This window comes from Eschrichtius robustus, chromosome 6 (genome assembly GCF_028021215.1).
Source record: "Eschrichtius robustus isolate mEscRob2 chromosome 6, mEscRob2.pri, whole genome shotgun sequence".
Classification (NCBI taxonomy): domain Eukaryota; kingdom Metazoa; phylum Chordata; class Mammalia; order Artiodactyla; family Eschrichtiidae; genus Eschrichtius; species Eschrichtius robustus.
In genome coordinates this window covers 76,348,447-76,366,483 of record NC_090829.1, presented here as the reverse complement: position 1 = coordinate 76,366,483, position 18,037 = coordinate 76,348,447, and the positions used below count along the sequence as shown (strand labels likewise).

The following is an 18,037-nucleotide window of genomic DNA, read 5'->3' as shown; positions in this document are numbered from 1 at the left end:
AAGGAAGGCAGTTTTCTACGTTGCTCAACTCATGCATGGAAAAATGACAAGTCTCAGGTCTAAAAGAAATCGGGCAACAAGTCGGAAGAAGCCAAATCAACTCTGGGGGAGGCTGGGCAGAGTGAAAACCTCTCACAGCTGAGCCTGCCTCCAGGAATGCGGAATTCTCCACCCTCTCCTGGTGTCTGCAGCAGCCCCTGCCTGGCCTGGAGCTCAAGCCTGAACCAGGAGAGGCAAAAAGCAAAATCAAGGGCTCTGGGCAAAGGGGCACAAGGCTGTGACAAGTCCTTTGTGAAAAGGAGCACTGACCAGCACAGCTGGAGGGCATCCTGGACCTCCTCCCCTCCAGCCCCACCTCCCTGCAGCCTCCAGATGAGCACTCAGGCCACCGCGGAGCCGGTTAGTAGCAGAAGAGGCACAGCTTGAATCGGGACAATAGGACTCTAAGTCCTCTCTGCTCTGCACGGCACTGCCGCTACTTCCCAAAGCACCTGGCACAGCGTAATAGACAGGGCTCGGGCTTTAGAATCAACTGGATCTGGTTCAAATCCTGGCTCCACCCCTTTCCAACAGTAAGTAGAGTGAACCCTGTGACACTCAGTTTCCTCACCTGTAAACTGGGGACAAGCACCACCAATACACTGAGGGACTGCTGTGAGAATCAGAGATAGTGTATACTGAAGAGCTGGAGCACGGATGACAGCAGAGCAAGGGCAGCCATCATTTTGTCTCCAGAGGCCCACAGTCTGTATTCCTGCAGAAAGTCTTGTTGCAGGAAGCTGTTCCTCCGGCCTCTCTGGGGATGTGGTCTCCATTTTAGATTAGGATGCTCTCACGAGCCAAGGGATAAAGGACCCAAGCCACACCAAGACGTTTGACTCAGCATGCAAACTTACTTTGTTTCCTTTGAGACTTACTTATCCACCTATTTCTGAGAGGACACACAATGCTTTAAAAACTTAATAAGTAACGCAAAATTAGATAATCAAGACTAAAACAGAAAGGATAAGAAGGATAAATGTTAGGGGGCTAGAAGATGAGGCCAAAAGGGAAACAGGCTGGGTTGCAGGGATCTGATTTTTCTGTCTGACGGGAGAAAGCAGCCCGTAGAATCCATGTGGTCAGGACGTACCCAGCCAGGCTTAACTTTGCAGGGAACTTCTTTAACCTGAGAGCCATGGAGAGCAGCAAAGCCATGACTGACAACTCAGAGCTCCTGGACCACCCCGCCGCCCTCTGTCTTCCCAGGGCACCAGATCTCCCTGTCTTGGGAGAACAGGAAAGCAGCCATGGTTCCAGTCTGAACCACTCATCACACTTCCACCTATACATTTTCAGAATAAACAACTTAGAGTTAACTTCTAGAAAAGTCCCAGGAGAGCAATAAAAGCGGTAATGGGAGAAACTATTATTCAGACCAAGAAAAAGTATAAACAAGTTTAATAATAGGTTTCGAGGTAAAGATAAGAAATTATGGGTCACGCATTACCTCATCCCAACCCAGGCCGGTACAGCATTGGGAAAAATGCCTGCATTGGTGACAGAGGGGTTCCTTAGCTGTGGATACTCTTCGATGGCCTCTCCTAACAATGTGACCTGCTGGGGGGAAAGATGGCAACTCAAAACTTCCACTCGTGGAAGCAGTTCTACTTCCTAAATCGAATCCTAAGTAGAAACAGACTGTTTCCTTCTTTTTGCAAAGAGCAGCTTCCCAAGAAATGTAAAGTTGGCCTTGGGGGTGGGACTTAAGACCAGTCATGTGAGCATTCCATACCCCTAAGTCCCTAACGTTGGTAACTAACAGTCCATCCCAGGGAAACCAGAGTGAGACTGAAATCAGAACAAAGAGCCTCCTGTGGGCTATGAAGCAGGCCTGTTATCAGCTCCGTCTCCAGGGCATGGGGTCAAAGGAAGCCGAGCGTGCACTGCTGCCGGGGCTGCCCAGCCAGCTCCAGCCTGCATGAGACGCCTCTCCAACTGCAGAGATTACAGGCCTGCTGGCTCTGTCACATTCAGTTTCCAGGATTAAGAGGAAGGGCCTTTAATCTGGGCAAATCAGGAGAAGGCAGAAAATTCAGTCAACAAAGTAAGGCATGCTTAGGGCTTTTAAGAAAACTTTAAAAATCTAATTACAATTGAAATCTAATTAACAGTAAAAATCTAAATATCATTGAAACAAATGATATCTGGGATTTACTTCAAACAATGGGGAATAAAATGGTTAGGAAGGCAAATGAAACAAGATTGGCTACAAATTGGTAACTGTCCAAGATGGACCATGGGTACATGGGATTTTATTTCACTATTCTCTCTACTTTTATGTGTTTGAAATGTTCCGTTACGAATTTTAAAAATCACACGTTATTTATTGTGAAAGTTTAAGTAAATATAAAATAACACAAAGAAGAAAATAAAAACCACACCTAATCCTATCACCGGAGACAACTGCTGTTAACACTTTGGTCTATTTATTTCCAATCTTTTCCATATTTTTCTTTCTTTTGTTTGCAAAATAGGGTCATACACCTATGCTGTTTTATCACTTGCTTTCCTTTCCTCTCTTAATTTATCTTAAGTATTATTCAAGTGCTCAAGTATTCTTTTAGGGTATGATTGTTATAGCCTTTCATCAATAGACAGGCCATAATCTAGTTCCAATATTTAGCGGCTATAAATAAGGCTGTGGTCAACCAGGAAGATGACGTTATAAATAGGTGATTTCAAGTGAGAAAGAAATTGCTTGATAGGTACCCAAACACAGACTGACAGCACAAAGGAAAAGAAATGGTGAGGAGAAAAGCTGGGATCTCATCGACTGCATAATTCCAAGCAATTAGCAACTTTCCAGGGGTGCCCCATGACAAAGGCCAAGGTGGGGAATAAGAGAAAAATGCCAAAAGATATAAAACTGAAACACACACTAAAATGCCTCTCAGCCAACAACAATTCATAACCAGGTACGGGCACTGAGTTTAAGAAATCTGCTAGCATCTGCTTTGAAGCACTCGAGTCTTGAAATACTGAGTTTTCAAAGGGAAGGATATCTTCATGGGTCTGGGATGGCACAGGAAGGTTCCGGGGGCAAAAGAGCGAATCAAATGGCTTCTCATGGACCACCATGCCTCAAGCATTCCATCATGCCATTCTGATTCACCTAATTAAACAGAATTAATATAACTGGACAGTGCGTAGGCTTGTCACTGGGTTCTTCCCCTCAAGCCTTAAAGACAATTTCCTCCCCCGGAAAGAAAACCCACAATATTCCCAAGGTGGGGAGATAAGAGGGATCCCGTGTTTTCCCTGCACTATTTGTTCCTGCCAAGAGTGGATTTGGCAGGATGTCCCTGAATATAACACCCCATACAATCAATAATCTGAATGCCAGTCAAAAACATAATTTTTCTTTCTGAAGTAAATCCATAAACTGTCTATTCTGTGATGCACTTGAAAGATTCAGAGCTGAACACATTCTAGCTGTGTCCCATCTGGCTTTCTTGGGCTGCTACAAAGTATCAGGGGCCTCTGAATCAAACCGTTCTGCTCTAGCCAGAGGCCGGGCAGGGGCCACTCTGCAGCCATCCTGGGTAGGGGGCCACTGTGAGACCGTCCTCTCCGGGGTGGCCCCAAGGACACAGGGATGGGCAGAACGCCAGTGGGACCAAGAAGAGGACTGAGGAAGCTGTGCTTTCTTCATATCTTTCTTTCCCCTTATCCCTCCTGTCTACCATTTCAGTTTTTTATTTCAGAAAGGACAACCGTGGCTCTCTTATCATTTTGTCGAGGACCAAGAGGAGGAAAAGTGAATCTGTGACACACTAAACACAGGCTCTCTGAGGTCAGACATGCGGCCTCTCCAAACTGAGCTCTAACCTCCTTACCCAGCCCTCCCCCAGACATGAGCACCCCAACCACCGCCCTGTTGCTGAGTCCACCAAAATGGTCAAGAAAGCATTACCAATTATGCATAGTCTATGATGACCACTATGGAAAAAAATGTTAAAGTATGTGCTAGAATAGCAAATTCAAGAGTGATATTTATTTTTATCTTTTGTTATTGTTATTGGGCTGTTTTGACATAGAAAACTATGTTAAGAATAAGTTATTACCAACATCCCATTTACATATTTCGCTGAGATTGGACCGTCTCAAAGCATGAGTTCACTTCTGACCTAAGTCTGTGTCCTCCCTCTGGATTCACATATCACAGAGAAACACGAGAAAAGCAAACAAAGAGAAACAAAACCAAAGATGACAAGCGATTCTCTTTTTAGCTGGATTCCCCAACAGACCACTCTTTAATGTTTATCAAAATTGGGCCATAAAATTCTACAAGATTCTATGCATATGGCTTGACCTTTTCTTCCCCCTGCTCCCTGCCCCAAAAGGAAGCAAAAGAGCCAAATATAGAAAAACAGAACAGCTGTCTGCTGGCAAAGACAACATCCCATTGTACACAGCCACACCCTGACACAGACACACACCAGCCCTAAGCCATCCCTGCACTCCAGCTGGTCTGACTTCTGTAGATTTTCCCAAGGGCCCCCTGAGCTCACCCTCTGATGCAAGAGCGGACAGGAGCCACAGGCTGCAGTGACGCAAAATCCGCAGGCAGTGCCAACGCCCATCACCCACACCGACACCTCTTCGCTGACCTCCCACGCAGGGACGGAGCCAGAAGGGAAGGTTACCTTGCAGACAGCCGCCTGGAGCACTGCGTCAAAGCCGCCCTCGGGGGCGTCGCGGTTCCGGGACACCCTCTGCTTCCGAACTTCTTCGTTGAAGCTGTCCACTCTGTCTGTGAGAGGCAGCAGGTGGCGGAACCCAAAGGAGGGGACACAGTTTGGGAACAGCTTGTAACTAGAGAGAAAGAGGAGAAGAGTCACTTTTCCTTCATTGTCCCCAAATCTTAAACAACCAAGTACTCTGTGCATTTACGGAGTGCCTTGAACGGCACCAACGGATACTCACTCCGCACCTACCACGCACCCCTGGGACAGGCACAGTGGGGGAGCACAGAGAAACAACATAGTCCCTACTCTCCAAACACAAGCCCTAAACTGCAGGCGAGACAGCACATACCAGGTTGTAAGTGAATGAAATGGACAAATGGGTCGTAGGAAGTAGAGGTTAACAGTGGGCTACTGCAGTCAGAGGAAGATGTCACAGAGGCGCCCTGACACGAGCCTTGGAAGATGCAAGCGCCTGGTGGACAGGCACCGCAGCCTGGGCAGCACCGAGGGGAAGGAAGGCTCTTACAGGCCGAGGAAGGCGGGCAACGTCGAGTGAGGGCAGCGTGAGCAGAGTGACTCTACGACACCAGCTTCTTGCATCAACTCTGCTGCTGCCACGTGACAAAGGATCACATAACCCCTTCGTGTCAACCCACTCAGAGACCACCAGGACGTGCTGGCAACCGAGCAGACACTAAACGCAACAGGAATGAAAACGTTCTGTTTCTTCGTTCATTTATAAATATTGGAATGATAAAGCATCAGCTCTCCTAGATGCAAAGAGAAATCACTTAGAAGCAAACCATCTTCGAATGGAAAATTCTACCTGGAAATCTGGACGGAGGGAAGTATTGCACCTCAATAGGAGGTTAATGCCATGTCTTTCTCCTGAATATTGGGTGTTCTCATCTTCAGTTTGCAGTAGAGATGGCCCCATTCCTGGAGGAAGTTAGAGCCCAATCACATCTGCAGGAGTTTCACTTGGATATATAAACCAATGAAATAGGAAGAGGGGCCTTACGTTGTCTCCAAAAAGGTTCACTGGGTAAAAGGGGCGAGGGAAGAGCAAATGCAAGGGCCCTGTGGCAGAAGGGAGCACAGACAGCCCAAGGGCAGAGGGAGGCCAGTTAGACTGCAGGGCAGGGAGTAAGGGCAAAGATGGGCTATGAGGAGGCGGGGGAGGCAAGCTGGACCAGACTGTGCAGGTCTGTGGCCATGTTAAGGAAGCCTCTCTTTCAGAACTAAGATAGAAAACAAACACCAACAGAGAGGCATGAGGGGAAGGCTTCGTTACCTACCCAATTCAAGCCCCGTGTGCATGGGAAGGGAAACAGGCTTAGCAACTCCTAGGAGTTCCTGCCTAACTGCCATCAAGAAGGGCGGCTGGGGCAGGTCTGAGAGGCTCCCCTCCTCCCCGAGAGAGGCAACCTTGGGTTTTCTAAGAGGCTCTCTCATCCCCTCTAAGGGTCTACGGTACCTGCTCCATCAGTCACTCGCAGCAAGCCGCCTCTGCAGGGTCAACCCCACTGCCATGATGGTCACGGTGCCTCCAGACAGGGAGAGCTTCGAGAAGCTGTCCCCACTTGCCGTTCCTTTGTTTCACTCCCTCCTCCTTCCCCCAAAATCTTCACCCGCCCCTTGTGTTTGCACAGGTCAGGCTCTTATGCAACCCATGCCTCTGGGCCACCCAAACTTTCTATTCCCATCTCAGTTCCCCATAAAGACAAAGGTCACGGAAATTGCATTCCCAGCTGGAAGCAGGAAGTGAGCTGAGGTCCCATCATAGTGATCTGACAAACAGATGGGCCCAGGAGGAATGAAATGTACACAAACTCTCACTCCCCTCCCTCGCCCTCTGAGCAACTTCACCCTTCTGTGCTGTGCTGGTCCATGGCTGCGGACTTCAGGTGTTTATTGTCTTGGTTGATGGGGTCGGTTGAGGAAGGGAGGAGAGGAACAAAAACTATGACTGCTGTTCAGTGAGAAAACCAGAAAAGCTGTGAAAAGCTCAGCTAAATTAGTTCAGCACTTTATACCTCTTCCCTTCCTGCAAAGGGGAGTAAGTAGATATATTTTTACTGTGGAGAATTACTATTAATAATCAGGAACTAGAAAATGTGTTTGCCAGAGAGAAGACTTCATTGCAGAGAATTTATTATAACCAAACCAGAATCACCTCTTAGTGAGAGGAAAACAGCTTTGTCACACAGGCTCTGTTGAATGTCTCCGCAGTCTCTGGAAGACAATGTCAACTGTGACTAATTTAACCCCTGGAAGAGCTGTCTGAGCGACCTGAAGATCTGGGTGTTTGAGGGTCTCATGCCAGGAAGCCCTCCCACCCCCAACTGTGTCTGTGCCATAGGACCCCAGTTTAGGGCCTACTAAATCTTTACTAGATTAAGAATTATGAACCAGGAAGATGAATAAAATATCTATGCTTAAAGAGCCTGGGGGAGCATGTGTGTATAAAAAGTGAATCCCATTTGCAGGTGCTAGATGTAGGCAAATCCAAAAAACAATCCAATGCTTCAGGACAATATTGTGGACCATGGAGCTGACAGGGAAAGACCTCCCCTCTTCCTCTAAACAAAGAGAACTGCTGGGTAAAAATCTAATCTTTAAACATGTTAATATGTAGCCAAGACTGGAAGCTTAGCAGGGAAATCCCAGGTGCCAAGAACGGAGAGAAAAGCATTGAACAAATGAACGGACTTAAACTAGGTGGGAAGTGAGCAGGGATCTCCGTGGCAAAGGGGTCCCCCACCCCCCACACCCTAGCGTGTTGGGGTCTGACAAAGGTCTGGGGCTTGGGGCCAGGTTCTAACAGGGACAGATGATGGACCTCAGGCCAGCGCAGGGCTGAGCACTGAACAGGGCTCTCTGCATAAAGATGAGTGTTACAAAGAGCTGCCCTGTCACTAAAATCAAACCCAGAAAAATTCCAGCCACTGGTCTGGGAGAGAAGCGAGGAAGATGCACTCTGGGCTCATGGCGAGATGAATCACCCATAAAGATTGTAACTCCAGGCCTAAACAAGTCAGAATTCATTACTTTTACAAGGAAGGAACCCCCCTGCTGAGAAATAAACAGAACTAGTCCCACAGTGAAACCCAGAGGATCCTAGCATCAGGGAACAGAAAACCACCCTGCAGGGAAGTCAGTACCCCTGGGGCACATGATCCCCTAATGGAAAACAACCTCTGATGAAGAGGAGCTAATGAAAAAGTTATAGACCCCATGAGAAATAAACTACCATGAAGGAATATCAGCAAATTCAACCAACTGCAGGATCTGCAGTTCAAGAAACAGATAACAAAATTATCTACAGTACATTAAAACAAAGATATTTAACACATTCAAGGAGAAGGAAAAAATACCAAAGACTAGAATGGGATATTATTAGGAAGAAAAAAAAATCAGAAGGCTATGAAAAAATAGTATGAAAAACAGAAGTCTAAAAGAAAGAACCAAATAAAAAATATTGTCACTCAAATTCAAAAATGAAACTTCAGTGTATGGATTAAAAAAATTGAAGAACAAGGTACTGCCACAAAAACCAAAATATAGATCAAAGGAACAGGATAGAAAGCCCAGAAATAAACCCATGCACCTATGGTCAATTAATCTATGACAAAGGAGGCAAGACTATATAATGGAGGAAAGATAGTCTCTTCAATAAACGGTGCTGGGAAAACTGGACAGCTGTAGGTAAAAAAATGAAATTAGAACGTTCTTGGGACTTTCCTGGTGGCGCAGTGGTTAAGAATCCACCTGCCAATGCAGGGGACACAGGTTTGAGCCCTGGTCCGGGAAGATCCCACATGCCGCAGAGCAACTAAGCCTGTGCGCCACAACTACTGAGCCTGCGCTCTAGAGCCCGCAAGCCACAACTACTGAAGCCCACGTGCCTAGAGCCCGTGCTCCGCAACAAGAGAAGCCACCGCAATGAGAAGCCTGTGCACCACAACAAAGAGTAGCCTCTGCTCGCCACAACTAGAGAAAGCCCGCACGCAGCAACAAAGACCCAACACAGCCAAAAATAAATAAATACTTACTTTTTTTAAAAAAGAGCATTCTTTAACACCATACACAAAAATAAACTCAAAATGGATTAAAGACCTAAATGTAAGACCAGATACTATAAAACTCTTAGAGGAAAACATAGGCACAACACTCTGACATAAATTGCAGCAATATCTTTCTCAAGCCATCTCCTAGAGTAAGGGAAATAAAAATAAACAAATGGGACCTAATTAAACTCAAAAGCTTTTGCACAGCAAAGGAAACCATAAACAAGATGAAAAGACAACCTGCAGAATGGGAGAAAATATTTGCAAACGGTGCGACTGACAAAGGATTAGTCTCCAAAATTTACTAACAGCTCATGTGGCTCAATATCAAAAAAAAAACAAACAACCCCATCAAAACATGGACACAAGACCTAAATAGACATTTCTCAAAGAAGACATACAGATGGCCAAGAGGCACATGAAAAGCTGCTCAACATAACTAATTATTAGACAAATGCAAATCAAAACTACAATGAGATATCACCTCACACCCGTCAGAATGGCCATCATCAAAAAAAATCTACAAACAATAAATGCTGGAGAGGGTGTGGAGAAAACGGAACCCTCCTACACTGTTGGTGGGAATGTAAATTGGTACAGCCACTATGGAGAACAGTAAGGCGATTCCTTAAAAAACTAAAAATAGAGCTACCATATGATCCAGCAATCCCACTCCTGGGCATATATCTGGAGAAAAACATGATTTGACAGGATGCATGCACCCCAATGTTCATTGCAGCGCTGTTTACAACAGCCAACACGTGGAAGCAACCTAAATGTCCATCGACAGATGAAAAGATGTGGGAATTCCCTGGCAATCAGTGGTTAGGACTCTGCACTTCCACTTCAGGGTGCACAGGTTCAATCCCTGGTTGGGGAACTAAGATCCCACAAGCTGCATGGCGTGGCCAAAAAAAAAAAAGATGTGGTACATATATACAATGGAACGTTACTCAGCCATTAAAAAGAATGAAATAATGCCACTGCAGCAACATGGATGGACCTGGATATTATCATCCTAAGTGAAATAAGTCAGACAAAGACAAATATCATATGATGTCACTTATGTGCGGAATCTAGGGAAAAAATGATACAAATGAACTTATTTACAAAACAGAAACAGACTCACAGACTTAGAGAACTGAGCTTATGGTTACCAGTGGAGAAGGGTGGGGGGCGTGGGGATAGATTGGGAGTTTGGGATTGACATGTACACAGTGCTATATTTAAAATAGATAACCAGCAAGGACCTACTGTATAACACAGGGAATTCTGCTAAATATTCTGTAAAAACCTAAATGGGAAAACAATTTGAAAAAGAATAAGTACATGTATATGTATAATGGAATCACTTTGCTGTACACCTAAAACTAACACAACATTGTTAATTGACTATACTCCAATATAAAATAAAATTTATTTTTAAAAATTGAAGAACAAAATGACAAACTGGAAGAAATTTTCTATTATGAAGCTAAGGGAAAGAAAGAGGTAGAAATTATGGGAGAAAAATTGAGAAACATGAAGTTTAGAATGAGAGGCTCCAACACCCACCTAGTAGTGTTAGAAAGAAAATGGAGAGAATCAGAGACAGGAGTCAGATGATGTCTGAAAATTTTCAAGAATAAAGCTATATTCTCAGATTAAACAAGCAGAGCAAGTTCTGAACAATGCAAATAAAAGTACTAAATCCAACCTAGCCACATTGGAATGCATATCATTATAGGACATGAAAAGCACAGGGAAATATTAAAAGCCACCAGAGAGAGAAGGAAAACCATTAGATAGAAGACTTTTCGTCAGCCACAGGACATGCCAGAAGACAACGAAATAATACCTTCAAGGGGGTGAAGGAGTACCATGACCTCTTGGAAGAAATACAAAGGGTAAGAAAAAATATAAATGATGAAGGATGAGATGTATTATCTCACCTGCAAAGATTTTTACATATGTATTTCTATTTTGTGTGTGTGTGGTGAGAACCCTTAAGATGTACTCTCTTAACAACTTTCAAGTATACAATTGTATATTTCAAGTATAGTATTGTTGCCTATCACCACCATGCTGTACATTAGAGCTCCAGAATGTATTCATCTTATAACTGTAAGTTTGTACCCTTTGACCAACATTTCCCCCTTCCCCTGCCAATCACCACTCTACTGTCTGTTTCTAGGAGCTTGGCCTTTTTAGATGCCACATATAAATGAGACATGGCATGTATATTAGCAACAGCTTAATACCTCTAACAAAAGAAAAAGTGTTCAGAACCAGAAATAACAGGCCGGATTAATCCATCAAATCCTGTGAATGTGAATATCATGTGACTCTTCCCAGGAACACTATTTCTATTGCTCAGAATAGCAATTAAACAGTTCTTTAATCTGATGATTAAATTGCTTTTTTTTCTCTTCTTATGGCAGCCCTGGTACTACTTACTTCAGTTCTGGCATTTCTGGTTCATTCTAAGATGGAAGGGGATAAGTCTAGGATTTTGATCCTTTGGCGGAAACATCTGGAGCAGGAGGAGGGCCAAACCTCAAGAAAGCCCCATGAGAAACTGGTTCTCTTCTGAGATGTCCTGCACAGGTGGTTAAATCACTCCTCCTGACTCCCCCATCTCCCCAGAACTTCCCGGGGCTACTGCTGCTGCTTCCACACCACCACAGGAGAAAAAAACCTAACAGAGTACCATTGAGAGAGAACGCTGTGATTTTCTCTCCACATGAGCTGAAGGAAGAGAACAGACAAGGATCACAGACAGCAACTACGGAGCCAAGCATGGAACTCAAACTGAGACAGGAAGACAACAGTACAGCCATTTTGGAAAAGGACCAAGGGAACGACCTTGAGAAAGCGGGCTTGACAGGCCAGAAAAACAGCACCTAAAAGCTTGGGCTTCTGAGACAACAACCAGAGACTCACAGGAGTAAAAGATTAGCTCTATCTCTGTTCCACTGACATCTGTACATGGTTTCCAGAGGACAAAAGCGGAACTATAAATCCGCCACCTAGCAGAATTGCCAAACTCCCAGTTCCCTGAAAGATATAGATAAAAGTTTGACACACATTGCTAAGGTGTTTTAGCAGGAAGCAGGCCCCCAGACGAAAACTGCTGACTGCGGGCACACAGACCCCAGACTGCGTGAAACCTGAAGGTTGATGATGTTCCAAACTTCACCTCCATGCCAACCAATCCAAGAACTGAGCACAAGCCGCTCAGGCACCCTGTGGCCTCCTCCCTCACACTGCCTTTAAAACCCCTTCCCAGAAAGTCCTCGGGGAACTGACACTCTTTTCCACCTTCTCCCTTGTGCACAAGCTATCCTTTCAATAAAAAGCTTCGCTTGCCTAAGAGTCTTGTGGGAGCAATGTTCGTTTCTATGGTATTGCTGTCCAAGAATCTGGAGAGGGCCCGATAACAGAACCAGTGAAGCAGCCCAGCTGGGAGACAAGAGGGAGTGGTAGGGACTGTGGCAGCCAAACAACATGTGGGACAAGGCGGGCTTTACTAGACCTCCTGGTTTTTTGAGAAAACCTGAAATCCTGGCTATTCTTTGTTAAATCTTTTATTTTTAACTATTGGTAACTAATTCACAGTGCCATTAAAACTTACGAAAGCAAACAAAGCACATGTACAGGCTGAATCAGGAACAGAAACAGCCTGATTACATCCCCCCTCCCGCTTGCTCTGTTCTCCTCCAGGAACAGCGGGGAATCTCCGAGGATACCCAGGCAACCACACATAGTCCACTGCCTGGACGCGGGAGATACATCTCAGCCTGCTCACTGAGCCATGCAGTGACTCCCCTTTTGTGCTGCCCAGCTTAGGGAAGAGAGATCTGTATAACTCAGACCTGATGTTTCCTTCCAAACCCCCATTCTTTCACAGGATTTCCTGTCTCCCAAGCAGCTTGTCAGTGTGCCTTGTACTCACTGTCAAAACTTCTACTGTCTGCAGTTGGTTCTGCCTTCTAGGGCTTGGAGAAGTAGCTCTGAATAAGGAGAGTGTAATAACCTTGAATATTCAATGCTGAGGGCCCCGAGCCAGTCCTTCATCCTCTGCCAGCCTCCAATCTAGCATCTGACAGTTCGCCGATGGTCCCCAGAAGAATCCAAGTAGAGACACGCCCTGTCTGTCAGGAGACAGGACCCAACCAGAGGGCAGAGGTGGAAAGTAGCAGACAGAATCACTATTCCGGATGAACTGAAAAAATTCTGGGTTAAGACGCTGTTGCTCCTGGTAAGTAGCAGAACTCCAACAAAAAGACATGCGGCACTGGGACGCAGCTGAAAAGGGCCTTGGGGACAGGAGCAAAGTGACAATAATGCCAGCAGCTACCTGTGGCCAGGAGGAATCTAAACCCAGCAAGTGAGGACACCTAGTGCCTCTCTGTGGCTAAGGAACTTAGAATCTCATTTGTATCTAAACTTTTTTCTTATCTTATTGTTTTCTCCACTGTTGTGTCACTGCAATCCCGGGGGAGATCTAAGTTAGCTTCTAGGAGTGTGTACAGAAGGATCAGGAAGGATTCAGAACATACAATACCAGCATAAATACCACCTCACCCCCACCCTCCAGTCCAACCCAGAGCTGTGAACTGTTGAGGCTGCCAAAGGGGAGACAAGAAGTTAGACAAGGTTCAGGGGCTTAAGAGCAGCCCTCTTCCCCTCAGGGGCAGCCAAGGAGACAAAGAATAGAAAATGACATCACAAGAATCCCTGAGTCACCACTTGAAGAAGAGCCGCCACAGACAGCAGCTCCCATCAGATTTTGTACAAGCAAGAAATAAACTTTCATTCTGTTGAGCCACTGAGATCTGGGGATTGCTTGTTACTGCAGCATAGCCTAACATTACCCTTAGGCAAGTGCCTAGAAGGGTGGGTGGTTTTGGAATGGGTATTATTACTCAAACTCAAGGAAAGCATCTGGGGGGCAGTGTGATTTGGATGGGGAAAAAATAAGCATCATATTAATGGAAACAGCCTTTGGAAGTAGTTCATCCTGATTCATATTCCAAGTCTACCCCTTACTATTTGTGTAATCTTTCTAAGCCTCGGTTTCCTCATCTTTAAAATACAGCTCACCGGGACCTCCCTGGTGGCTCAGTGGTTAACAATCCGCCTGCCAGTGCAGGGGACACGGGTTCGATCCCTGGCCCGGGAAGATCCCACATGCTGAGGAGCAATTAAGCCCGTGCACAACTACTGAGCCTGTGCTCTAGAGCCCGTGAGCCACAACTACTGAGCCTGCGTGCCTAGAGCCTGTGCTCCACAACAAGAGAAGCCACCGCAATGAGAAGCCCGCGCACCTCAACACAGACCCCACTCACTGCAACTAGAGATCCTGCGCGCAGCAACGAAGACCCAACGCAGCCAAAAATAAATTAATTATAAAATAATAATAATAAATAAATAAAATAAAATACAGCTCACTTCTAGAGACCTCAAAAGATTGCTACGAGATTTAAATGGGATAATCCATATAACGTATGAAGTGCAGTGAGTGCCTGACACTTAGTAAGAACATAAGTCTTAGCTATTCCTCATCTAGCGATGCTTTGGGGCCTCACGTGCCAAAGCCTAACCAAAGCTGAACATGGAAATGAGTCAAGAAAAAGTTGAAGGTTATCACTCGTTGTCACACTGCATAATCTTGCCATTTAAAAGAACACTTGAAAGCCCAGAAAGGAAACAAACCACCTTCACAAAGGTTGTATTGGGGAGTTGGAGGAAGTGACCCTCCACCTCCAATACACAAATGCACTACGGCAGGGACCTATTCATCATCCCCTTTCCTCTTCCGCTGCGCACAGCTAACCTAGTTCCCAGCCTTGCCGCTAGAACCCAGCTCTGTAGAGCAGAATGTAGGAGCAAAGGCCACTCTCTCCTGGTCCATAGGATCCTCCTATGAGCAATCCTCCAGGCATGATGACCTTACAAGCCACATGTGAACCAGTGGAGCCTGGGACCCCGAGTCACTGCTTAGAGGACAGGTGTCCACTGATCAGGAGACCCATCTGCACTTAGGTTAGCAGAAAATAAACTTCCTTCAAGTTTGAGTCATTACATACTTTTGGATTTGCTCACTGCAGTAGTTAGAAACTCTTGTTCTCTAATAATTTCTCGAAAATTTTCTTTTTTAAATTTTTTTTTTAATTTTTAAAATTTATTTATTTTATTTTACTTATTTTTGGCTGCATTGGGTTTTTGTTGCTGTGTGCGGGCTTTCTCCAGTTGCCGCAAGTAGGGGGCTACTCTTCGTTGTGGTGCGCGGGCTTCTTCTCATTGCAGTGGCTTCTCTTGTTGCAGAGCACGGGCTCTAGGCACGCGGGCTTCAGTAGTTGTGGCACGAGGGCTCAGGAGTCGTGGCTCGCGGGCTCTAGAGCGCAGGCTCAGTAGTCGTGGCGCACGGGCTCAGTTGCTCCGCGGCATGTGGGATCTTCTCGGACCAGGGCTCGAACCCGTGTCCCCTGCATTGGCAGGCGGACTCTTAACCACTGTGCCACCAGGGAAGCCCTGTTGAATATTTTCTAATTCAAGTACTTACGTTGGACAAAAAAAAAAAATCACACCTATAAAGGGCAGGGTTTTCATTTTGTTTTGTCAAGGTAAGTTATAGTCATGTATATAAGCAATAGCAACCGACTTTGATTCACTTATTCCAAACATCTCAGTCACTCTAAACAAGGAGATAGTTTAAGTTGTTCTGCCTGCTCCCTCCCTGATCACCAGGGTCCATCACTTCCTGAGAACACTCTCTAAAATCTATTAATGTGGAAAACAAATGAGCTATCATCGTTGTATCTTTATGCAACCTTGTAACCATTTATTTCTTTGCAGGCAGAGGAAGGACAGAGCTGGATCACCCTTCATCAAATTTAACACCTTAGCCAGGTTCCCCCCCAGCCCCGCACCCAGATATGACCTCCCTAGGCCTTTCTTTAGGCTCAGTCTTCCCGCTGATCCGTTCCCCCATCCTTGAATACCCAACAGAAGGGCAGCTGGTCACTCACCCAATGCACGGGTTGGTCTGGTACCTTGGCGCTGTGTAGGAGAAAGGAGAGATGTTCTTGTCTACAAAAGACCCGAACCCCAAGCGGAAGTTGCTGGTGAGCTTCCTCATCTCCTCGGCAAGCTTGGTGCCCAGGCTCCGAATGTTGTCCAAGTCATCCTTCATGGACAGAGAGAGGTCCATCAGGTAGTACAGGTCCACTGGATAATCCTCCACCTGTCGAACCTGCAGCTGGAAGGTAGTCTTGTCACCTGTGCCAACCGAGAGACCGTGCGTGTTAGAGGTCATTCAATTCGCTGGGGCTGAAGGGATGGGTTTTGCTTTCAAAGCTGGTCCACCTCTGACTTTTCTTTAGTGAGTGTGTGCCTCTCAGAAGACATCTTTTTCACTCTGGAAACAGAGTGACCGAAGGGAATATGGGTGCTGAGGATGCAGCTCTAGGTTCTCCTTTCACACACAGGCCTCAGCACTTTTTAAGGAAAACTCATGAAGAACCAGTCTCCTTAGTAGTGTCCTGTTTTCTCAGCAAAAAGGAACCTTAGGTAATTGGCGGACAGTGAACCAGACAATTCCACAGACACAAATTGGGTGAAAGTAGCCCACCAACCACATACCAACTTCAGAGAAAGGACTGGCCAAGACGGGAATGTGGCCAGGAGACTGTAAAGGTGTATGTGAAACAGAATACAGGAAAGAAGTTAACAAAAGAAGGGTACAGACATGAGTAAGAACTGAGGTGGGGAAGAGAGATGTACAAGGCAAGGGAGACTGGGAAAACAAAGATGGTTACTTAAAATACCCCCGGGGGCAAAAATGTTTATGCTTATGCCGGGCCACCTATTTCCATCTCCCTAGCCATTTATCAAACAATCGTATTTAGCTCTCCAGCATATCTGACATCACAGACACAAATCATTATTATCATAAATGAGATGTATAAATATAGGAAGACATGTTCCAAATTTTAGCACCATCGAAAAGAAAAAGAAGAAAAAGAAAAGAAACACTACTAGATTTGCCTACAGCTACAAGAAAGAGAAAATAACTTTTGGTTCTATAATAAGCAGTCAACAGCCAAACGGAAAAGAAATTGATTCAGAGGAAAAGAAGAAAAAATAGGCAGTGTCTGGCAGGCGTGGCCTCTGCAAGCTAGCCCCACATGGTGTGCGGAAAGGCCCAAACCAAGTCAGCGCGGTAACTGGAGGACGCGTGCCAGGATGATGATCCTTCAGCATTCATAATCTCTAAAAACCTGTTCAGAAACAACTTCAAGTAGTGAATTTTACCAGGTGATCCTACCTGCCCTCAGGCTTGTTAGCCCCTCAGAGGCACCAAGAGATGTCCTTGAACTCTTCGGACAGAACTGTCCACACACATTTGAAATCTGGACGTCCTTTGTGTGTTCAGAGGTGCCATGGCGAAGGTGGCCTCGCTCCCGCACGAGGGCCCACACCTCATCTGCCCGCAGTCACGTCTCAGAGGAATCAATCTTTCACCTCAAGCTGACAACCAGCGAGCTGAATGAAGCCTTCTTGAACTTGCAGGATAGGGAACCCAGTGCTCTGTGCTCCCCACACCTCCTCCCACCCCAGACGAGGCATACTTCATTAACAAGATCTTAGTCCAAATTCCAGCTCTGCCCCTCAACTAGCGGTGCAACCCGAGCTTCCATTTCCTTAACTGTAAACTGGCAATAACAACAGCACTACAGCATTAAGGCTATGAAGCACTCACGTGGGAAGGAGTGTTCTGTAAGCAGTGAAGGCCTGCCCAAATGAAGGATGATTATTATAATTACCATGGTAGTCTGAGTGACAGAGCCGAGCCTGCCTGCTTCCCCTGACTTGTCCTTGCATGTGCTGCTCTAGCCTGATGATGGATGTAGTTTGGGTTGCCTGTTGGTACGAGCCTATTTTTAAAAGCCATTGGAGTCTGACTCAAACAGAGGAATGTTCGAGATTTCTTCCAGAATGAATTCCAGACTGCTACAATATCTGTCTCTGGTTCCCATGTCCCTGCACAGGGCCCCTCCCATCCCTGGATGCCACATCACAGTGGGGGAGGGGCGGGAGGGCCTGCGATCATGTCCCCTCTGTCCAATCCCATGACCTCTTTACAAGGTCTCCTGTATTTTGTTACCTGTGCCCTTCCCCCAAGTTCCCAGGTATACCTTCTTTAATCCAGAATCCACTTCCACCTTTTGGGGGATTATGAGCAATTACAGA

General features: G+C 45.8%; 1 protein-coding gene across 1 annotated transcript in view; it reads right to left on the bottom strand.

Annotated features, from left to right (window-relative positions):
* ITGB5 (integrin subunit beta 5) overlaps nucleotides 1–18,037 on the bottom strand; it is a 109,325-nt gene that overhangs the window by 62,745 nt on the left and 28,543 nt on the right. Inside the window, exons 4-5 of the mRNA XM_068546588.1 lie at nucleotides 15,814–16,063; nucleotides 4,689–4,857 (exon numbers count right to left, since the gene is read on the bottom strand). Of these exons, the coding sequence (XP_068402689.1) occupies nucleotides 4,689–4,857; nucleotides 15,814–16,063 (419 nt within the window). The remainder of the gene's footprint in view (nucleotides 1–4,688; nucleotides 4,858–15,813; nucleotides 16,064–18,037) is intronic.